Raw genomic sequence first — 25,184 nt, 5'->3', positions numbered from 1 at the left:
TAGCTCTCTTCCACTCCGAAAGAGAAAAGAACAGGAAAGATGACGAGGAAGAAGAAGAAGAAGGAGGATGGAGACGACCAATGACAGCCACCAGCTCGGGGATTAACCCTTTCACGCGACCGAACGCTTCGGGAATCTAGGTCGACGCGTGTTTCTAATCAGCCGCCTGGTTAACGATAATTAGCAGGCGAGGCAGGAGGGGAGGAGAGGGAGGGACACGCACAAATGAAACAGAGAAAGAAAAGAGAAACCTGTCATGTCGCAAACACTTCAAAGCCGACGACTTCTCTTTTAAAAGCGGCACGATGAGGGTCCAAGAACCACCAGGGACCGAGAGAGAGAGAGCGCGGCGCTGGAGGAGGAGGAGAACGAGGGCCGAAGAGACCTAAAACACACACGCTTCAGAGGGACACAAAGCACACAAACACACACTCCACCTACATAACGCTGCCAGCTCTCATAGTTTACTCTCACTGTTAAACTTTTTTCCAGCGCAGTAAGTGGTCCCTGTGAAGTTTACCCATCATGCACCTCTCAGTCAGGGCTGCTTTCAATCTTGGAAACTGCATGTTATAAAGTGCATGTTTCATTCGGGCTAAAACACAATATAGTAACAGCTATGATGTGAAACCGCTGTTCACCAGCTACTGCGTATCTCATATGTTTTCATATAAATTCAGTATAATAAATATATATTTTTTTTATTAAAAACTTGTCCATAATATTTGTATTATATAATAACCAAAGCTATAGGGTTTTCAAGACACTCAAGCTATATTGCAAGTGTATTCAACAGCATGTTGTGCAGTTCTACACAATCATTTTTTTAATATAATTTTATACAATTTATATTCACTAATTTGCATTTGCAAATCAAGTTTTCCAATTGTGATTTATATAAAAGAATTTTTAAAACCCTGTTAAAAAGACCAGAATATATATATATATATATATATATATATATATATATATATACATACACACACACACACACACACACACACACACACACACACAGTAGCCTATATGGTGAATATAATAATAGTACAAATATTTTATTATACATATATAAATCTGGTCTATACATAGTAGAATGATTTCTGAAGGATCATGTGACACTGAAGACTGGAGTAATGATGCTGAAAATTCAGCTTTTCATCACAGGAATAAATTACATTTTAAAGTATATTCAAATAGAAAACCATTATTTTAAACTGTAATAATATTATCGCTTTTTTTTTCTGTATTTTTGATCAAATAAATGTACTGTAGCCTTGATGAGCATAAGAGACTTCTTTCAAAAACATCAAAAAATATGATTGTTTAATGCTTCAAAATGTTTGACCGGTACTTTATATGTATATATATATATTTTGTGATAATTAATAAATAATTCCAGGATTTCAATTGCTTAAAAAGATGTAAAAGACAGTTTGCAACTCATTTTACTTCTGTAATCGGACACATTTCCAAGTGAAACAAGATATCCAGATAAGTAAAAAAGTACATATAGGCTAAGACTTTATCCAGTGGGAATAGATTAGATCATGAAAACATGTTTAAATGGCAAAGACAATCGTACCCTTGAGTACTGAGGTTTGTTACAGCGACAGCGCACGTTAAGTCTGTTCAACAGGACCTTGCTCTCACATCGAGCCCTACGCTGAAAAAACTGGATGACATACAATCACAAGTGGCCAATGGGGACAGATCTGAGATGCATGTTAATACCAGGCATGAGTGGCGATCTGTCGAGGCTGACCACTTGTTATCAGGCCTAAAACACTTCTCTATTGTGATCAGGCCTTTATAACCCTGTGGATATTCGACAAAAATGCCTTCACATTCCTGCATGCCAGAACTGTGTCCAGCTGGACTCCGGGACAGCAGCGAATCACTCCTGATCAGACGGGAAACCTGCGCTATCATTGAGCCTTCTGGACCACAGACGAGGAGCGCAAATATGATTTATGATCTGCTGTTTAATGGCTGGAGCAGCGGCTCTGACTCTGAGAGGAGATCAGATGACTTTCTCGACAGGAGCATGTCAGGGAAGGAACGGGGAGTGCACCATTACAACAGGATGACAGAGAGAGTGAGAGAGGCCTCCAGTACTGCGTCTTAATGGAGGAGAGATGCTACTTAAGTCTGACGGGAAAATGATACCAGTCAATACAGCGAAGGGGAGGGGGGATGGAGAACAGATATGGATGACGTGATGCTGAGAGTTTTTGATGCCAGTGTGCCTGGGAAAGGCAGCAAGTGGCTTATTGTGTTTACATAAGACATCCAGAAATAATGACGGAGCCCTAAATGCAATCAATTGATTCGGACGTTATTTAAAGTGCCCCTATTATGTGTGTTCTGAGATTACCTGCGTAATATAGCAGTTTGTGAATGTAAAAAGATCTGTAAAGATCAAAGTGCTTAATAAAGTTATTGTCTTCCAAAAGAAAGAACCGTCGTCAGTAACTCGTCTTACTTCCTGCTTGAACCTATGTGGGTTTGTAACAAATTTGCATAATGCCAGCCAGAGACTATTTATATAGAGACATGCCACTTCCCCAATCCTTAATACAACTATATAGGGAAAACCCGTAACGCCAAAGATGGCGGTTGTATGCACATGCCCCGCCCCTCCCGCTGGAAAGCCAATCGTCTGCTTTTAACAGTCAAGCCGGAAAACATTTAAGCCTATCGTCTGGTTCCACCGACGCATGCGCACAGTTGAGGTTTGCGACAGCGGAAAATATGTTACTGTTTGAAAAGGCGGCAGATTTGATGTGTTAGTTGTGTAAATATCAGACATCCCAAGTCTCCCGAAAGTTCCGGGAGTCTCCCGCAGATTGATAGCGGCTCCCTGATGACCGCAAATTAGTTCAAATCTCCCGGAATCTAGAGCGAGCGAGCAGTAGCGCGCGCACGACAGAGAGCGAGAGAACCCTTGCGCATGCACAGTAAAAGTATAACCTGTGGGGAAAAAGGCGTTTTAAACCTTATTTTGGGGCAAAGTCATCACACTTTTTCAGCGATTTTTATCATATTTTATTAGTGTTTGTATACATGCAGTTTTTATGTCCCGGTGACCAGTGAAAGTGCAGTTCTGGGTCTCTGCCCATTAATTTAGATAGGAGCCTGGTCTTGTTAGTCCGAAATAGCTGCCCGGAGGCGTTGCCAAGATGGCGGCCGAGTGGCATGACTTGCCTAAAAGGACTTTGTGCCAGCCTATGTTCTTTAGCCCGCGAACAACGTCTGCTTTGCCCCGCCCTCAAACACTGTAGTTGTATCTGAGACTGGAAGAGTTTGGTTTGTGTTGTTCATGTCGAGAAGACGCTGCTTTCTGTTTTGTTTACGACATGTTCTGTAAGCTGTTGACCAATCACAACAGACTGGGCCATCTGACCAATCAGAGCAGAGTAGACCAATCACAACAGACTGGGCCATCTGACCAATCAGAGCAGAGTAGACCAATCACAACAGACTGGGCCATCTGACCAATCAGAGCAGAGTAGACCAATCACAACAGACTGGGCCATCTGACCAATCAGAGCAGAGTAGACCAATCACAACAGACTGGGCCATCTGACCAATCAGAGCAGAGTAGACCAATCACAAAAGACTGGATCATCTGACCAATCAGAGCAGAGTAAACCAATCACAACGGACTGGGCCATCTGACCAATCAGAGCAGAGTAGACCAATCACAACAGACTGGGCCATCTGACCAATCAGAGCAGAGTAGACCAATCACAAAAGACTGGATCATCTGACCAATAAGAGCAGAGTAGATCAATCACAACAGACTGGATCATCTGACCAATCAGAGCAGAGTAGACCAATCACAACAGACACTGAGCCATCTAACCAATCAGAGCAGAGTAGACCAATCACAACAGACTGGGCCATCTGACCAATCAGAGCAGAGTAGACCAATCACAACAGACTGGGCCGTCTGACCAATCAGAGCAGAGTAGACCAATCACAACAGACTGGATCATCTGACCAATCAGAGCAGAGTAGACCAATCACAACAGACACTGAGCCATCTAACCAATCAGAGCAGAGTAGACCAATCACAACAGACTGGGCCATCTGACCAATCAGAGCAGAGTAGACCAATCACAACAGACTGGGTCATCTGACCAATCAGAGCAGAGTAGACTCTCAGAAAGGAGACCAAATCCTTCATCGAATCGTTTCAGACACTGTGAGAAAAGAGCTGATGCTGCATGTATATTATGAGAGAAATAAAGTGGTTTTTGACCTTGAATGCAGGTAAACCTATTGTAGGAGACCTTCAAAACAAAATTAGGAGCCTCTAAAATAGCATAATAGGGGCACTGTAATGTATTAATTCTCCAAATCTCTCCAGCATGAACAGTATCATTTTTGAGGTGGATTTAACGTCATCTGAATTAAACAGTGAGTGTTGACTGACCTCAGCTTGGAAACTCTTGAGGACGGGCGAAACCATCTCCAACACCTCCTAAAAACAGGAAAACAGACAAAACTGATGAATCTCACAAAACCTGGTCAAGAACAGGCCATATTGCGGCAAAATAAAAAAACCTTTATATTTTGCCTGACTATTTTTGGGGTCATTAAGATACTTAACATTTTTGTGAATGACTTTCAAATTACAGTTTTGGGAAGAGAATTGTCATGAAAATGGTGTCAATGCAAACAATATTAATCATCCTAAAACAGGATTCCTTATATTGACACATATTTCTTAAAATATTAAATAAAATGTATTTCTTGAAGAATAACCTGAGTATGTTTTGATTTACCCCAAAAGTCACATAACATTTCACAGTTGAGAAAATACAGTTCCCTGTACTTCTAGTTCTACTCCCAACATAAGTGCATCTAATCCAATGAGAGCGAAAACACATTTTGTGCTAAAAAGGTTAATGTAAAATATTTCTGGGCGGCTGACCTTTATAAAATTTAAAATAGCAAAAAAAAATTGAATAGCAAATACAATGTGTATTTTGTACCAAGATATTCTTTGACATACACTGAAGTACAATGTAAAGATTATTGTACTGTATATGTATATGAAAATAATTCAGTACAATGATAAATATCAAAGTCATTGTACCATCATTTTTCAAAATTAATGATATATGCTCGATTATCAACATTATTATCGATTAATACATCATTCACATGAAATAAATATTTTATAGTACTGCCTCAGCATGCAACTTTTTTGTCAAGTAAAAACTTTCAACATGATAAAATAAAGCAAATAAAAGTAAAAATGTTTCTAGTGTATAATAGTACTGTAGCTCTGGAGAATGTTTGAGATCATTTCATTCACCAAGAATATGTCAGACGTCACTGTAATGACCATTTTCCCGACCTTGAGAAAGACGCCACATTATATGACACAAGATGAACATACTGCATTACAGAAATGTTCTTTGAAGCGCTGTTGATTACAATAGAAACTAAATCTCCAACCTTTGTTCATGCAAAACAAAATTAGCGAATAAAATGACACTTCAGCTCAAATAACATATTCAATATGCTGTAAGTGCTTTAACAAATGAATGAGTTCCACTTTTAAACCCAGCAAAAGGATTGTATATTTCAAATTTTAAATACATTTTTTTGTCAGTGGTAATCAACAGTACGCCACATATGTTGTTTATAGATGATTCACCGAAGACACTCATAACTTCTCCATTAACACAAATAACTCATCTGATTCTCCTGTCAATCCATTAATGAGGCTTTGTTTCTGTTCATTCTGTACTGATACGGCTAGCGTGATCCCCCATCCGCTCCAGACGTTTGCTAATCTGGTAAATTCTGATTGTCACTGATGACATTTGTGTCAAGTGGAAAGCAAACGAGGAGTTGGGCTTCTGAGTCGAGAGGTCTGACGGTGGATCGTGTCGAAGCTTCAAACACTGCTTTCCGAAAAAGGAAGGCCGCTAACGAGGAAAAATGTAAAATGTCAAAGCGCGTATAATGAGAGATGCGTGACAAGCATTTCTCCCGACGTCACCTTTACCTGAAGAGGAATGGGAGACGCAGCTCCGGATTAGAGTGACGGGAATTTAAACGGAGAGGGACTTGAACTTAAAGACATTCAGTGGAGGATTTTTCTCCATGGGAACGGTGTTTTATTCAGGTGCTGATGTTAGACTGGCTGGATGTGAAAAGTAACGTCAATAAACACCAGATGCTCTGTGTTACACTGTTAGTGCTGAAACTGGAGGGATGAATTGGTTTGTATGCCTTCAGTGAAATAAACACACGGAGTGAGAGTCTGAGAGAGGTTCGGCTCAGGAATATGAGGAGTAAAGAAGAGAGGGGAGAACACAAAAGAATAGGAAGGACAAGAGGGGAGGAACAGAAAGTGAAAAGGGGCGGAGACAAACAAAAGGGGCGGAGACAACAGCAGAGAAACGATGTAATGATTTTGAATGTCTCTCTTCTGCTCACCAAGGATGCATTTATTTGAAGAGTAATATTGTAAAATATTACTGCAACTTAAAATAACTGTTTTCTATCTGAATGTATTAAAATGTAATTTATTCCTGTGATCAAAGCTGAATGTTCAGCATCATTACTCCAATCTTCAGTGTCACATGATCCTTCAGAAATGATTCTAATATGGTGATTTGCTGCTCAAGAAACATTTATGATTATTATCAATATCAATGTTGAAAACAGTTGTGCTGCTTCATATTTCAATGTGAAACCATGATAACTTTTTTAAAGATTATTTTTAGGGCTGTCAAATGATTAATCGTGATTAATCACATCCAAAATAAAAGTTTTTTTTACATAATATATGTGGGTGCACTGTGTATAATTATTTTGTATATATATAAATACATACACATGCATGTATATTTAAGAAAAAAATATTATTTATATATAAAATATTTATATTTATATATAATATAAATTATATATAAATCTATATACAGTATATACATGAAAATATTTCTTAAATATATACAAGCATGTGTGTGTATTTATATATATAAAATAATTATACACAGTGCACCCACATATATTATGTAAAAAAAACTTTTATTTTGGATGTGATTAATCACGATTAATCATTTGACAGCCCTAATTATTTTTGATATAAAATATTAAATCCTAAAGAGCATTTGTCTATGCTCATGTGTGTGTGTGTGTGTATATACACTCACCTAAAGGATTATTAGGAACACCATACTAATACTGTGTTTGACCCCCTTTCGCCTTCAGAAGTGCCTTAATTCTACGTGGCATTGATTCAACAAGGTGCTGAAAGCATTCTTTAGAAATGTTGGCCCATATTGATAGGATAGCATCTTGCAGTTGATGGAGATTTGTGGGATGCACATCCAGGGCACGAAGCTCCCGTTCCACCACATCCCACAGATGCTCTATTGGGTTGAGATCTGGTGACTGTGGGGGCCATTTTAGTACAATGAACTCATTGTCATGTTCAAGAAACCAATGTGAAATGATTTGAGCTTTGTGACATGGTGGAAGTAGCCATCAGAGGATGGGTACATGGTGGCCATAAAGGGATGGACATGGTCAGAAACAATGCTCAGGTAGGCCGTGGCATTTAAACGATGCCCAATTGGCACTAAGGGGCCTAAAGTGTGCCAAGAAAACATCCCCCACACCATTAAACCACCACCACCAGCCTGCACAGTGGTAACAAGGCATGATGGATCCATGTTCTCATTCTGTTTACGCCAAATTCTGACTCTACCATCTGAATGTCTCAACAGAAATCGAGACTCATCAGACCAGGCAACTTTTTTCCAGTCTTCAACTGTCCAATTTTGGTGAGCTCTTGCAAATTGTAGCCTCTTTTTCCTATTTGTAGTGGAGATGAGTGGTACCTGGTGGGGTCTTCTGCTGTTGTAGCCCATCCGCCTCAAGGTTGTGCGTGTTGCGGCTTCACAAATGCTTTGCTGCATACCTCGGTTGTAACGAGTGGTTATTTCAGTCAAAGTTTCTCTTCTATCAGCTTGAATCAGTCGGCCCATTCTCCTCTGACCTCTAGCATCAACAAGGCATTTTCGCCCACAGGACTGCCGCATACTGGATGTTTTTCCCTTTTCACACCATTCTTTGTAAACCCTAGAAATGGTTGTTCGTGAAAATCCCAGTAACTGAGCAGATTGTGAAATACTCAGACCGGCCCGTCTGGCACCAACAACCATGCCACGATCAGAATTGCTTAAATCACCTTTCTTTCCCATTCTGACATTCAGTTTGGAGTTCAGGAGATTGTCTTGACCAGGACCACACCCCTAAATGCATTGAAGCAACTGCCATGTGATTGGTTGATTAGATCAATCAATTGGTTGATAGCATTAATGAGAAATTTAACAGGTGTTCCTAATAATACTTTAGGTGAGTGTATACATATATATATATATATATATATACACATGATATATACATACATATATACATATATACACATGATATATACATAAACAGTATATATATATATATATATATATATATATATATATATTGCATTTTTTAATCAAAATATTTTCTTTTATCAATGTTGAAAACAGTTGTGTTGCTTCATGTTTTTGTTTCAGGATTCTTTGATGAATAGATATCTCAACTTTTGAGCAGTAACTAGCATACATCCTCAATAATATATATATATATATATATATATTACAGTAAATATATCTTGAAAGATTGAATGGAATTTTCTGTAAATTATATAAATAAATATATAAATAATTGTAAAAAAATATTAAGGTAAATTTATTTATACAACATACATTAGTGCCAAATCCAGCCAATCACTATTGTCATGATGTCGTTTCCTACTGCTCCAGAATAATTGGTCGCATGGCATTTATGGATCAGGTGATTGGCTCAAAAAGTTTTGATATATGAGAAGAGGAGGAATTCAGAAAAGAGAAGGAAGGCAGAAAATGAGGGGATGAGCAGACAAACAGGTGGAAATAAGGGTCAAAAAGGCAAAAATAAATAGCTGAAACATGAAGCAAAACTTGGTTGCCATCTCAGGTAAGGTCGAGAAACCTTGAAAGGGTCTATCAACATGAAACTGACTAGATGAACGTCCCCCTTAAGACTTTTTGAACACACTGAACCATTTCTCGCTCTCCCACTCACTCACCTCTGGGACATTTTTCTTGAATTCACGGCTCAGTTCCACCAGGTGTTTATGGGAGTCCTCGCTCTCCTCCTGTCGGCCTGCGAGTTGGGCCGCCACTGAGTTTAGCTCCCTCTACAGAGACAAAGAGAGAGATGCTTTAGAGAGGCCTGCCAACACTCATACACACAGCTTAGTACATACATAAATAAATATACGCTGTTGAATATTAACCATGTAATCCGTCATGATCTGATAGAAGGTGACTGCTTACTGTAAGCTCAGCCCCATTAATAATTAAACCAAAATAAATCCAATGCCTACAGTAGCAGAAGGCCTTTTAGATAATCAGAATCCAAAATAATCAATACCTCTGCAACAGTCATGGGAGAGCGGAGAGAGAGAGAGAGAGAGAGAGAGAGAGAGAGAGAGAGAGAGAGAGAGCGATGGCACATGCACAGGAACGCTGAATATTCACCAATATCCCTCTTATGCAGTTGATCTGGAGAGCAGAAAGACTGAAATATGGGCAAGAGCGACTGTAGAGGAGTAGCACTAACAAAATCGATATGAGAGGAAAAACTGCTGTTTTTTGGACACGTACCATTACAATAACGTTGTTTCACATGTATTACTGTTCTTCTTCCTTGCCAAACCATGCACATAAATATTTTTTTTCTTCAGAAAAATTTAAAATAAACACGTTTTTTTAAATTGTGTATATTTATCAAAATAATGGTATCATGGTTTAACACTAAAATGTGAAGCAGCGCAACTGTTTTCAATATTGATAATCAGAAATGTGTCTTGAGCAGAAAATCATCATATTAGAAGGATCATGTGACACTGAAGACTGGAGTAATGATGCTGAAAATTCAGATTTGATCACAGGAATAAATTACATTGAAAAAGTGTCATAATGTTTCACAATATTACTGTTTTTACTGTATTTTTTGATCAAATAAATGCTTGGTAAGCATAAGAAATGTAAATCTTCTCAACCCCAAACCTTTGAACTTATATTAAATATATAAAACTTACTATATTTCTCATTCTCTCACAGTCTTTCTATTCAAACTAAAACTAATAAAATGAGGGAGAGGGCTTTTCAATTACTGTACCAAATTTGTACATGACATAAAATTAAATGTACTATGTTTTAATTAATCTCTACTCTTACTTTAAGGCAATTTAGTAAATGATCTAATGGGAGAGGAAGAATTCCTGAGGACAAAAGCTGTAACGCAGCCCTAGATTTACGGCACGGCTTTCTGCGCCACTGCTTGGATGCTTTTCAAACTCGTCATTTTCTTCGCTGGAGTCTGGAAGTGTGATGGCGAGGATCTGGATGGCCAGTTTGTGTTTCCAGGACACATATAAAGTCGATTATTTGACCTCCAGAGGGACTGCAGACACCAGTACAGCACAAAAGGACGAGTATCCGAGCTTTAAAAACCTCATGACAGCATATATTCCCTGAAGTTCTGCACTTAACTGGAAAGACACTAAAATAGAAACACCAATGATCAACATGATCACCAATTATCTTTTTTTATAGAATTCATTTACAGAGAGCAGTTAAGCCATAATTGTTCAGGGCCGGGAAGAGTTTGGTGGACTGGGATGGTTCATTTAACCTCTATTAGCTGTAAGCAGAGTACAGCTAATCTGACTGAGAACATGTGAGTGACAACACCAGATCTAGAAGAGCCATCAAACCCTGATGGTATCAAGCCAATAACAAGCTTCGCGCTGTTTGATGACTGTGTAGTGCGTAAAGAATGGTCGTCTATCCACGAGAGCAGGTGTGCTAAACGCATGACCCTAATTCTAAATAAATATGTAGGACTGTGTGTTTGGAATTAAATGTCAGCTCTTTTTTTCCAGCTATTGTTTTCATTTTTAACGATGTCTTGCTTTAGTTACTTGAATGTTGCACTATGTTATGCACAGTGGCGGCCTTAAGCATCTGGGGGCCCGTTTCAATAACTAATATGGGGCCCTACCCACATAAAACAAACATAATAGAGCAGAAAAAGCAAGGATTCCTGTTGGTTTGCATCAATGGTAGGCTATACTATTTTATTAGTGCATTTTCAGCTTCATGAACAGGCAGCTCAACATAGAAATAATCCAACCTTATTTGATTAAAACTATATACAATTATACAGCGTTGTATGTTGGAATAAGCCTCGCCCTTTCACGCAGAGTAGACTGAAGCTTTTCTTTTGCTGTCCGATATCTTTCGTTTTTCAGCACCACTGGCATTTGTATGTTTCATTTCCTCTTAAAATATTTTTTCTGCTCAAAATAATATTTTAACCTAACGGCAAAAAAGGCAAAGGTATAAATACAAACTACCGATATTATACTTCAGATCGCTTAAGCCGTTCGTCGCCATGGTAACCGCGAGTTCGTCCAATCAGAGATGTCCGTGTTTTGCAAATAACAAGGTTGATTTCGTAGCTTGTGGCTTTTATAGGAGCAGAAACTTTCGTTTCACAACCTCGTAGCTCGTGGTCAATCTACCTTAAATGGTTTAGACATTATGGCTGAAAATCAATATCCTACGGAGAAAATGAATGGGATTTTGCTGGTCTGTTGGGGGCGGGGCCTGTTTCAATTGAAACGGGTGAAACATAGGTAAGGCCGCCCCTGGTTATGCAGAATGTTTAGAGAGTCTACAAACACTCAACATGTATTAAAACTAGGGTTGTCAGTTAAACGCGTTATTAATGGCGTTAACGCAAACCCATTTTAACGACGTTATTTTTTTTATCGCGCGATTAACGGTCTTTTTGGCCTAGCGAACTTTGTAGTTTTCACATGCTTTTGCAACAGGACGCGGCATGCGCGACGTTTTGTTGCTTCATCGACCAAAGTGCAAGCGGATCTAGCTAGACCGGAAACAAAACAGCAGGCACGCCGCACACACTTGTTTAGGCTTGCGAGCCGGCCAAATAGATTGGTTAACGTTACGTTTTGAGTGGATGACGAGCGCGAGACGCCGAAATGGATGCCAATAAGATTCTGAATGGAAATTTTACTTTTAAAAAGTTGCCAAATGGTTCCATTGACATGACCAAAGTGATCTGTGTGTTTTGTCGTTGTGAACTGAGCTATCGTCATCGCAGCACGTCCAGTCTGAAATACCACTTGATGATGGCCAAACACACACACACACACAGCTGATGCGAATCCCCCCCCCCCCCCGTCAATATCAGGACCTGTCAGTATTTCTTTCACCCTTTTATTGATGGACAGTGTTACATTGTGTAAGAGATTATTTGCTCCAAGTGAGAATGTTAGTGTGAAATTGAACACAGTATATCTCAATGTTGTTTTCAATAAAAAACATTTGCACAAAGCAAGCCGATCCACTTTTCCATGTTGATAAGAGCATAAAAATGAGAAAAAATAATGGGGCAAAAAGAAATCAAGAGACATTTAGAATAGATAAAAATGTGCGATTAATCACGAGTTAACTATGACATCAATGCGATTAATTGCAATTAAATATTTTAATCGTTTGACAGCACTAATTAAAACATAAGATTTTTATATTTTCTGAAGAATATAAGAAAACGACTCTTCACTGGAGTCTGGAAGTGTGAAGGTGAGGATCTGGACGGACAGTTTGTGTTTCAGGGTCACTTGTTACATATAAATAAAGGTTCTTAAAAGTTATTTTATTCTTTTCTTAGTGTAAAATCCTTTTTCACTTTAAAGAATCTTTTGTGGAATGGAAAGTTTCCATGAATGTTAAAAGGTTCTTCATGGAACCATCGATGCCAGTAAAGAGCCTTTATTTTGAGTGTCTTCACGCTATTATGAGTGATTTTTTAGTGTGTCCAAATTAAGAGAGTCCACTTCCTCAGAAATCAGATCAATTACACAATATTAATACGCCAATAAAACTGCATGATTTGAGCAACATCTGTAGCACAAAAAGCGCGGGATGAGTTATACGATGAAGTTTAATACTTATGATTAAGGACTTGAACAAACTCTTAAATGTGAACAACAGCAACACTGAATCAAACGCCGCTAATTACCTGAGCACAAACTTCACCGCCAACGAGCATTTACAGAAACTTGTGCTTAAGTTTTAGCAGCCGTAACAGTAGGAGAACATAAAGGAAAAGCTTTTTTATTAATAGTTTTGACATCTGACACATCACAAACAGCATCTTTGCTCCCTGCATCGTCTACAGAGACACAATATCAGCAGGAGCTGGAAATAAACCTGCTCACTCTCACCTTTCAAGAACAAACTGCACAAACTTCTGTTGTTTTTTTTAAATGTTTGTTCATTTGTGCTCAGACAGCCATCAGACCCACCTGATGCTACAGCGGCGTTTGCCAAAAGCCCTTTTTCTTCCTCGTTTCTCTGCTACCCATGATGCACTGAGGTCTGAGACGCCTGTTAATGCAAGCGTGCTCAGCAGGCGATGATCCATGTTAGTCAATGTCGTGCCAAGCAGGAAAATTACAGTACTTATAAGAAGCGTTAACTGCCATCTGACACGAGCGATCTAAACTAGGGTTACGCTCGGAAAACTTCCGTGATAAACAACTTTAGCATTAAAAACGCCTCCTTTTCCCCCTCGTTTTCTCTATTTTTAACATTTTACTTGGTGACAGCAAATTAATATTTGAGCCTTTTATTTATAATTTATTTCTTCATTCTTATATAATATTAATGTTTGCATATTTTGAGAACATTTAAAAAAAAAAACAATAAAATATTATCGTCACCACGGCTTAAAGGTTTAAAACACACAAAATATTGTTCAGAAAAACCAAATATTATTGTAAGGAGATTAGGGCAAGTTCAAATCCAGCATTTCTTTCCTTGTTACCCCATTTATTCAACCCAAAAATGAAATAATCATTTACCATTTACCATGTGGTAACCTGTATGACTTTCTTTGTTCTGTGAAACACAAGAGTAAAGAATAAGTGGATTGTTAAAGCTAAAAAAAAGCCCCATTAAATATTATAAAAATGCAAAAAGCACCATACAAATAAAATAAAAGTACATACATTTTGTATGGTATATTATACATCTTCTCAAGTCAATGCACTTTTAAAAAACACTTTGCGTGTTCTGTAAAAGCAAACATCATACAGGTTTGGAACAACATGAGGATGAGTAAAAGTTCATTTTTGGGTGAACTGGCCCTTTAAATCAGATCCTAGTTCCAGGAAACCACAAAGAAATGTCACTATTGAACAGTATTGGAAAAAAGCCACACTTGTGTGTAAAAAGAAGACATCTTCAGTCAAATGTTCGACGTTTTAAGGGTTTGGAAAAGGCAATCAGGCCTGTATTTTCAGGATGTGGTGGGCAGCTGGGTCAATATTGAGTCCCTGTCATTACGCCTGTGCCAGTCAAACATCCATCTGTAATTGATGAGTTAGCTTTGCCGATGTCAGGGGGGCGGGGCCTGCTGAGGCCAGCATCCAGGGAGGAAAATTGATTGGCTGAGGTGCTAACGTTCACGTGCAGTGGACCAACTCCGTAGAGCCGCCCATTTGGATATGCAAAGGAGGAGAGAGAAGCCGACGGTTGAACTTGACATTGAATCGAACGTCTACGAGGGACTGAGATGTATGAAAGCACCAAAAAGAAAACAAAACATAACTAGGGGTTAACTAAATCACATCTGAGAGCTTGTCGTCTGCAATCACCAGACAAGCAATGAAGGGTCACAAATGAAAAAGTATACTGTAAATACACAGACTGTTAAAGATATAACCTTCAGATTCACTATAGAGCTCGTTAAAATCTTTACCATCGATTACCACAGAATCTATGGCACCTCTCGCTGATGACAGCAGGGAAGAGAGGCAGAGAGGACATGTGTGGGGAAAGCAAGAGTTCTCACCCAGTGAACCAGAGTGTTTTGACCAGCAGAAATGAACTGAAAAATAGTGGGTGGTTATGGGAAACAAGGGGGAAAAAATGCAGATGGAGGTATTATTTTTCTTTTTGTATCCCATCTAATTGCAATCATAGGCAGATGTCTGCGAGTGTGACAGCATCAGCAGAATTGCTGCTGAGAGCACAGAATCTTTGTCTAAAAATAATCAGACGTTCTGGGCTCGGCTGTTTGTTATAATGGTAATCGATGCTGCAGGCTTTGAATTCCATCAATTTATAGATCCACTCTGTTCTGCCTGGTGATTGCGCTGCCTCTAAACCCCTGCTGCACACACACACACACACACACACACACGCTCGTAAAAAAACACAAAAGGTTCACGCAGACGGGGACCATTACCTATGCATGTAGATATGCAACTCTGCATGCATGTTACACAACCAAATTTTATCGAAAGAGCAACGACACACAGAATAAACACAAATACAAACATCAGTGTAGAAGAGAATGATACAACCATGAACCATGGGTCCAACACGCACTCACACAAACAAAACAAAAATCGAACAGACAAGGCCATTACCTATGCATGCTCATACAAAAATATCTACAGGATCATTACTCGTGGATGCAAACATGCAACCCTGCATGCACTTTATATAAAAAATAATTTGCAAAAAATGCAATTGCATTAAAATGCATATTATACAGACAATCGTATCAGGATCATTACTCATGCATGCAGGCAGATATGCAACACTGCATGCACTTTATAAAAAAAAAAATACATCTACAGGACCATCACCTATGCATGCAGATATGCTGTATGGGCATCATGCTAATAATGCTATCTACAGGACCGTTATCTGTGCATGCATTTATGCAATCCGGCATGCATATAATACATAAAAATGGTATATACAGGATCATTACATTAGTATGCAGATATGCAACACTGCATGTATGATATAAAATGCAATCTACTATAGAATCATTACCTAAGCACGCATATAAGTAAACCTGCATGCATACTAATCATGCAAATGCAAATCATATCTAAAGCAACATTTCCTCTGCATGCACATATGCAACCCTGATTATACAAAAATGACACACAGAGAAACACAAATATAAACATCAGTGTGGAAAGAGAAGGTCCAATCATGCATCAAGCATCCAACACACACACACACACACACACACACACCACAGTGAGGGACAGCAGAAGGGCTAGTCTATGATTTAGATAAGTGCAGTTTCTTTTCATACGTTTTCTTATCTCCTCCATTTGTGTGTAAGGCAGAAGATTTGTCCTTAGCTGTTTCAGATTAGTGCCGCTTCTCAGACGCCACATTCGAGAGGAGAGATCGATCAATGAATCAAATCAACACAATCAATACGGCCCATCGCTGGAGTCTAGTCTGGCCCCCGCATTAATACCGGCACCAACCCCACCCCCAAACCCCCCGACACGCACAAAAACAACAGCACTTCTCTCGGCTTTTTGTTTTTTGCAGTTTGGGAGAGATCCAGGATAGGGCCGGTTCTGGCGGGTGTCCATGGCAGAGATGGAAGATGAGCCGTTATCTGCCCTGACTTGGACAGGAGAGGAGAGAGGAAAGAGGAAAGTGGCCCTGCTGGACGTGCTCAGAGCTGCCATGCACTCCAGCTCTCCTGCTTTCATTTGTTTACCCGTACGAGAGCTTGATCACAAATGAGATCTTTTTAATATCTCAACTGCAAGCTTTGAGATAAAGTGAAGAGTAACCTCACATGCATCTCCTCTAGTGGTTTGAAAGTCATCAACAATGTCTCAAACTGTGCTCAGATTTGACAAAACTACAATCAGAGATCTCAACTCAAACAATTCTCTTCAAATGATCTGAGATCCTACACTCTTAGAAAAAAAAAGGGTTCCATAGGGTTCTATATAGATCCATAGGCCCACAGAGAAGGAAATGAAGAGTTGAATAAAGTCGTTATTTTTGTTTGTTTTTTGCGCACAAAAAGTATCCTCGTCGCTTGATAAACTTAAGGTTGAGCCACTGTAGTCACTCGGACTATTTTAACAATGTCTTTAATAACTTTTGGGCCGGCCAGTTTCGATCCCTTAAGTAGCCTATGGAGGAGTGATCCAGCTCTCAGATTTAATCAAAAATATCTTAATTTGTGTTACGAAGATGAACGAAAGTCTTACGGGGTTGAACAACATGAGGGAGAGTAATTACTGACAGAATTTTCATTTTTGGGTGAACTATCCCTTTAAACCAGCGTTTCTCAAACTCGGTCCTGGAGGGCCACTGTCCTGCAGAGTTTAGCTCCAACCCTGATCAAACACACCTGAGCAAAGCTAATCAAGGTCTTCAGGATCACAAGAAACTTACAGGTAGGTGTGTTTGATCAGGGTTGGAGCTAAACTCTGCAGGACAGTGGCCCTCCAGGACCGAGTTTGAAACTAATTATGTCAATTTTTCAATTCAAGTATGTTTATTAGCTGGTTTGACATAGGCCTATAATCAAAATCAAAAAAGAATTAAAACTAAATTAATTAAATTAAAACTATGTCCATAAAATGATCCCATTATTGGAACCCCTAAAAGGTTCTATACATGAAGCTTCTGATGGTGTAAGGTTCCATGTAGAACCTTTTCTTCTAAGAGTGCATCCACATTCATTTGATAGATCAATTCTCTTACTGTATGTCAAAAATCTTCTAATTTGTTGCACCAAAGAAATTGTGGTCGAAAAATCTGAGACAAAGTTGAAACATAACCAAACCTTCCATTAAGTCTCTCAAAGCTATCAAAAATCAACCACTGTGCAATGAAATTTATGGATCATGTAGTGCACAAGAGTCGCACATAGTCCAGCAAATCATTTGTAATTAATGGTGACATCAGAAGATGTACATTAGGAATCTGTCAATCAATCACACTGTAAAATGCGATGTCCCTTTCCAATCAGGAACAGTGCACAGCACACAAAAATGAACATCACAGATTTAAAATACTGTGTTATGATGTGTGAATTTATCTTGACACCTTTCTAAACCTGCCAGCAGAGGCTGGGAAATGATTCTGAATAATTAATCCCAAAACATCAGCCGGCTCTCCGCAGAAAACACGGCAGCTCTTAAGACGAGCGCGAGCGTTACAATGATCGGGAAGGTGTGACTCACGTCATCAGGAATTAGTTGTCACGCTGCACTTCATTTAGGAGTTTTAGCACCTAGCACGCCGCAATCCGTCAACACCCTGTCTAAAACACACGTTCTGTTCGGAACCGCTTTATCTGTCGGGCACTGAGACACACACACACACACCGAGTCTGCTCTATACACGTAGTGCAGGCAGTGCTGTCACTTTGGAATAAAACCCCTCAACCATCTATCAGAGGGTTTTAATCCAAAGTTGCTCCTCAGCAGGGGGCTGGAAATATTGACTGGTTATAGAGCGACCGTCGAGACCCCTGGTCATTTAAAGGATTGAAAAACGGTCCACCTACTGCTCATAGTAAGAGCTACATTTGAGCAAATTATTCTTTTTATAGAAGTGTTTCTGCACCAAACAGAACAGATTTTTTTTTTTTTTTAAGTTGCTTAACTTAAATGACACATTTATAAATACACTAATCTGAACTCACGCTACACTCTTAACCCTCTAGGTCATTTTTGACATGGTCAGTTTCATGCATGCAATGTCCAGTTTTAGTTAATGCGACTAAAAAGAAAAATCTCATTTTTCCTGTTTTCTGTCAATTCAAATGTTGAAATCTTCCCAGAATTAGACTCCAGTGGTGGCCTGTACTCCAGTGGCGTACTTACACTTGTCTCTGCGCATTAAGGATGAAGTGTGTAATTTTTCTGGATGTTAAAATATGTTCTCCAAGTTTAGCTTAACTGTAAAGATGAGATGAGCGCATGTAATTCGGTTGATTCCACCATAAAAATAAAATAAAAACACGCAAACACTGAATATGCGACTCTTGGCGGAGAGTCTGAAGGCAGAGAGGAAAAGTGTTCAAGAAAACTCCTTGATAACAATAATTACTTTGGCAAATTTTGCCCGATAATGCAGACATTATACACTTTTAAATTGGGATAGGAACATGTATTCTACAAGTCAAAACAATTGCAGTTCTTTAACAATAAAAAATGATGCCATCAACAAATATCAAAGCATTTAGCGAAGCAAACACCCTGACCTGTGACGAGACTAGTCTCATGTCTTATACTTAAACTAACTCGGTTATCAAACAGGTATTTATCCTTTCTATCCAGAACTTTCTTTGTCCCTTTATCACTCAAACTAGTTAGTTCTTCAACATTCATTATTTTAAAGTTCTTCCAGTTAGTGCAGCAAACGCTCTGTGCAAATGTACGTCTAAATGAGTCCACGTTATTTATCATCATCATAATGGCTCATTGTTATCTTCACACTCCACTCTGTGGTTACAATCAGACCAGCCATTATCTCACACAACCGCTGACTTTGTGGCCGTGCATTTACTGGCATGAAAAAAAAAGAAAAGAAAAATCTGGCCTAGATGAACTCTTGCAGCTTTCACAGAATAAGTGATGGTTTCTGGTATTTGTTTATTTATTCACACTGCGGTTTATTAAGCAACAGTCAAGAACGCGGACTATTGAAAAATTCACTGTGCGGCTTTGAAAAAAAGGAGGGGAAGTGTCTCGGTAAAATTTATTGTAGAGTAAATATAAGTGTGTTAAAAAGAGCGATATAAATGGGGGCCAGCGACTTGACAATCCATAACAAACGGCACCAAATCAGTCGAGCAGGAGTTTACCTCCGCAAAGTCTCGACGACACACACACACACACACAAAGAGAAACACTGGCCCACTTTCCAAAAGAAATCGACGGAGGTGGGGGTGAAAAATGGCAAGCAGCGGATAACACGGATAACCTGCCATTGTTTATTCTCTCTTAAGAAATGTCAATCTGTTTGTTTCTCAGGTGTGCGCTCCTTTTTTCCTGTTGTTTGTGCTGTTTCTCTTCCTCCCGCCGTTCCCCTGTCGATTGCAAGGGGAGATCAAAGCCGAGCTTCTGGAGGAACGTGAATATTTCAGGTGAGCGGAGCGACTGCGCTTCACACCACCTGTGTGACACCGAACCAGGTCCAACCCCTCGCAATTACCTGATCTCCGGAGGGCCCCTGAGAGCCCGGCGACACCAGCCAGAGCCACCTGTCAGAGCGGAAAACTCTTTAATTCCTACCCAATGCACGCACGTGTGCGACAGAAAGAGATATTCCTCATCCGAGACAAAAATAAATGTATCTAGAGCGCCGAGATTGGGAATATGGCCCACGTCAGCGAGGTACAGTTAAAACGAGGATGAAAAGGGAACCTGCGAGGTTGCAGAACTTTGGGAACGTCGGAAGAACACGACAATCTCTTGAGGAACACGTTCAAACTTATTCTACATCAAGAAGTAGTTTAAAAAGGACACGGCCCTACAAAAGTCTGAAGCGTCTTTAATATTCATATGTGTATGTATTTCCAAAACATCAAGCAACACAAAAGCTATGTTCCAAAAACCTAATGCGCTGCCTATCTAGAGAGAATATAAGGCGTCATAGGTTGCGAAAAAGATATGCAGCATAATGATGATGTCTAATCTAAGATACCCTCAGGCCACTCTCCATATATTGCTCTCAGACAAGACAATCCCAAACTGAATTGAAACAGACTTCATGACAAAAATGTAAAAGCATTAAAATAACTTTTTTCGATCACAAGACATTCTGGGATTGTGGGTTAAAATTAGAAAAATTACTATAAATACATATAACCAGTGGTGGAGGAAGTACTGAATCTCAGTACTTAAGTAAAAGTACAAATAACCAGAGATTACTTTAGTGAAAGTAGAAGTACAATGACAACCCTACTTAAGTAAAAAGTACCTGATTTTAAATGTACTTTAAGTATTAAAAGTAAAAGTACTTGCATAACAATTTATTCTCTTAATGTCTATATTCTAATGATTAATAAAACAGTTAATCCTAACTCATTCAACCTAGTAATCCTATAATGATGTTCAATAATGATGGAATAAGGCAATATACACATCAAGCTTAATTTGACGGGGTTTGGCTGCAAACTCGATTAATTTATGGCGTAATTCTGAACCTCTTGGCTTGCCATACTAATCCTAACCAAACGTATAATAGGCTACACGCACCCCACACCACTACTAAACCTACCCATGCGTATCCTATGCACGTAAAAACAAATTTCCGCGTATAAATTGCACGATAGAGACGCATTTAGTGTGATCGGGTTGATATGGCAACCAAACTTCACTGGTGAGACAAACGTGCGACGAACAGACGGTCAGGATTACGTTTTGGCAGAGGGGAAAACTGATCAGAAAATGTAACGAAAATGTAACAGAACGTTGTAGAAATGTAGTGGAGTAGAAAGTATAATAATTGCTGCAAAATGTAACGAAGTAAAAGTAATAAGTATAAGCACTATTGATTCTACTTAAGTAAAGTAAAGATATGTGAAAAATCTACTTAAGTAAAGTAACGAAGTATTTGTACTTCGTTACATTCCACCACTGCATATAACATATTTAATATTTACTAAATAAATATGAATTTGTAAAGGGGGTATGCATTTACGTCACTTTCCCGTCAGAACAAGCCCCCCTCAAACCGGGTTCACATTGTGCGATTTTGGCCGCGATCTGGCCGTCTGAGACAAATGTTGAGAATCCCAGAAGAAGATTCATAAACCTGGCAATCAGATTTTACTTCCGATGAAATTCTGGCAGTGTCCGAAGTTTTGAGGCGCAGTCCTGTGCAGTGTGGCTTCTCCTACAACAACCGTCAAATCAAAAACCAATAGGAGCGCAGAACCTGATGACAACAACAAACCACCACTTGCTCCACACACACTGTCCCATTTTTATTTTCAAGACAAGCCATGATCAAAATGAACTCTCGAGATTGTTTTTGTTTGCTAGCCAACTATCCCGCATGTAATGCAGCTCTCAGTCACCGAACGTGTCCCGGATTGATGATGTAAATCTCCGGACGAGTTTTCTCGCGTGCGTCCGTTTTAAACGTGTCTTGACTGCCGTACAGTCTGACATTAATGACAACTGAGATCCTACAGGGTGACATGGCTATAGAGAGGATCATGTCCGTACAGTCTGACAAGCAACAGTCGTAAAGGACTGTAATAAAGCGTACAGCGTGCACCCGTCTTTAGTGGAAAAACATCCTATTGTCAAACACGCTAATGTCAGACTATTGGAGTCAATTAGTAAAACTATTTCAACAGTGTGTACGAGTTGCCAAATCAGTCCCATGTGATGTTGCATTTCAGTTAGTATGCTCCCTTAAAAGGTAGCAGACAGCAAGTGAGCTCACTAGGGCTAGTAACAGAGCTATAAGATTGTTCACACAAAGAGCTGCCAAATGTCCTAGCCTGGGTCTAACGCAGGATAAGCTTTTGTGTGTGTGTGTGTGTGTGTGTGTGTGTGTGTGTGTGTGTGTGTGTGTGTGTGTGTGTGTGTGTGGCTGTGTGTGTGTGTGTGTGTGTGTGTGTGTGTGTGTGTGTGTGTGTGTGTGTGTGTGTGTGTGTGTGTGTGTGTGTGTGTGTAAAAGCATTTCAATGCTTGAGCAGTCATCTCTTTTCCCACAGCCAATAAAAGCTACTCCTCAGAGTCCACACCAATCTGAGCAGCACTATTCAACAGCAGCCCATGGCAGGAGCTCAGGGAGTTTGAGAAGAGAGAGAGAGAGAGTGTGTGTGTGTGTGTGTGTGTGTTGAGCAAAAGGTGTAGGGGGGGACAACGGCAGAGCGTTTCCAGCCGCGTCTCTCTGAACGCCAGTAAAGCCCTTGCAGCAAATTCAGTACATTCCTCTGTGTCAGAGCGGCCGACACACATTAGCCGTTTACATGGGAGGAAACACAATCTATTTGATGCTACACTGCCCACATGTCTAAAGCCTTCCCTTCAAACACCAGCGCTTCACACGTTTTGACTCATCTCATATTCTGAGCAGGTACGCCGGGAAACACTCCATCCGGAAACCACTGTTTAAAGTCAAAGCTGAGAGTAAACATGGTACATTTGTTTCAATGTACTATGGGACGCCCGTTTTTGTAGGTTCCTGTAATTTATGCATGCAAATATCAGGCAAGCTGTGCACATGTGTGTGTGTGTGTGTGTGTTATATATTGTGTTATATATGAAGACTTTAGATGCAAAAGAAATCAGGCTCCTATGTTTAGGTTCAGTAATTTCACTTAAATGGCATATGAAAAGGTTATTAGTCAGTTATTGAAATGCCTTATTTTCAAAAATGTCACTTTAATCAATTCATTGGTATTTAACTAATTTGATTGTCTTTTACTGCAAAACCAGCTAAGTTCACGTGTGAGATTTTTTTTGTGCAGAAACCTTTAAGTGTGTCTTGTTTTATTTGTCGTGGGTGGACTTGAGCTGTTCTTTAATGTCGGTTATGTCCGTTTCTGTCAGAGTTACAGCAGCACATGAACCACTGCGAGTTTTCTGACTGGATCTGTGAACTTAGAGGCTTTTGCTGGCAAAGGGAAGTGGCGTTTAGATGTTTCTGCCAACGGATCGGTATTTCTGAATGAGGCTGGGATTTAGTGGGTTTGAAGTGAAAGCATTTGATGAAGGTATATGTGCGGATATACTGTATATACAGTACCGGTCAAAAGTTTGGAAACATTTAAAAGAAGTCTATTATGCTAATCAAGCCTGCATTTATCTAATAAAAAATAAAAAATAATGGTTTTCTATTTTAATATACTTTAAAATGTAATTTATTCCTGTGATCAAAGCTGAATGTTCAGCATCATTACTCCAGTCTTCAGTGTCACATGATCCTTCAGAAATCACTCTAATATATGTTGGAAACAGTTGTGCTGCTTAATAGTTTTTTATAACCTGTGATACTTTTTTTCAGGATTCTTTGATTAAACGAGGATGAAAAGGGAACCTGCGAGGTTGCAGAACTTTGGGAACGTCGGAAGAACACGACAATCTCTTGAGGAACACGTTCAAACTTATTCTACATCAAGAAGTAGTTTAAAAAGGCCACGGCCCTACCAAAAGTCTGAAGCGTTGTTAATATTCATATGTGTGTGTATTTCCAAAACATCAAGCAACACAAAAGCTATGTTCCAAAAACCTAATGCGCTGCCTATCTAGAGAGAATATAAGGCGTCATAGGTTGCGAAAAAGATATGAAGCATAATGATGATGTCTAATCTAAGATACCCTCAGGCCAAAATAAAAGTTAAAAAAAAAATATAGGCCTATATATAAATACACTATATATGTATATTTATTTTCTCTATAACATCAGCCATCGACAGAGAAGCGGAGATGAATGTGACAGCTGCGGATCGTCGAGGCGTCTGGTCAGTGAGCTCTTGGTAAATGTCACTTCACTCATTACCACACAAACACAACACGGCCAACTGCTTCATGATAGATGAGTGACCCAACAACAGATAGAAGACAATCCCACTCCATCACTACATACTGTCAATCCAACAAACGTCAACGTATCGAGCGGGAATCTCTAGCCCTTTGATTGGCCAATTACTGATGAACCTGCATTGAATATTCTGTAGCGCCTTAAAACAAGTGAAAACCGAAGACGACAAAGCCTACATACTGAAAATGGCACACTGCTTGTACAGTTTTAGCAGCAGTATACACGTTATGCACAGAACTGTTTCCCATAATGCAATGCGCTTGACTTGATCTTTGCATTTCCAATGTGACACATCAACATGCATTGTACATTTATTTCTTAATTCATTATGAAATTAGAAATGTGATTTCTTACAAACCCAATTATCATCTCTCAAAGTGATTTTGCATTTGTAATCCACTTGCTGAATTAAACATGCAACATCAATAAGGTCATGTGACAAAAATATAGCATACTATTTGACAACATTCCAAACACTGCTGTCCTAAATACATCTGGCAGTCAGTGTTTAGTATAAATGAGATTATATTCATCGTTTTTATTAATATTTATATATATTACATTTCTGTTTGCATTTTAAGTTAAATTTTTTAGTAATTGTGTTTTCATCATTTTTATAGTTTTTTAAAAATATGCCTACATATACACTGAACAAAATTATAAACGCAACAC

General features: G+C 39.2%; 1 protein-coding gene across 2 annotated transcripts in view; it reads right to left on the bottom strand.

Annotated features, from left to right (window-relative positions):
• The window catches only part of cux2b (cut-like homeobox 2b), a 180,622-nt gene that overhangs the window by 97,958 nt on the left and 57,480 nt on the right, over positions 1-25,184 (bottom strand). For both annotated transcript variants that reach the window (XM_056259351.1, XM_056259352.1), the window contains exons 2-3: positions 9,143-9,253; positions 4,439-4,486 (exon numbers count right to left, since the gene is read on the bottom strand). In XM_056259351.1, the coding sequence (XP_056115326.1) occupies positions 4,439-4,486; positions 9,143-9,253 (159 nt within the window). The remainder of the gene's footprint in view (positions 1-4,438; positions 4,487-9,142; positions 9,254-25,184) is intronic.

This window comes from Rhinichthys klamathensis, unplaced genomic scaffold, assembly GCF_029890125.1.
Source record: "Rhinichthys klamathensis goyatoka isolate OS25496 unplaced genomic scaffold, OSU_Roscu_1.1 h1tg000167l_1, whole genome shotgun sequence".
Classification (NCBI taxonomy): domain Eukaryota; kingdom Metazoa; phylum Chordata; class Actinopteri; order Cypriniformes; family Leuciscidae; genus Rhinichthys; species Rhinichthys klamathensis.
Note: the sequence above shows the minus strand (reverse complement) of the source record. Positions and strands in the feature narration are given on the sequence as shown.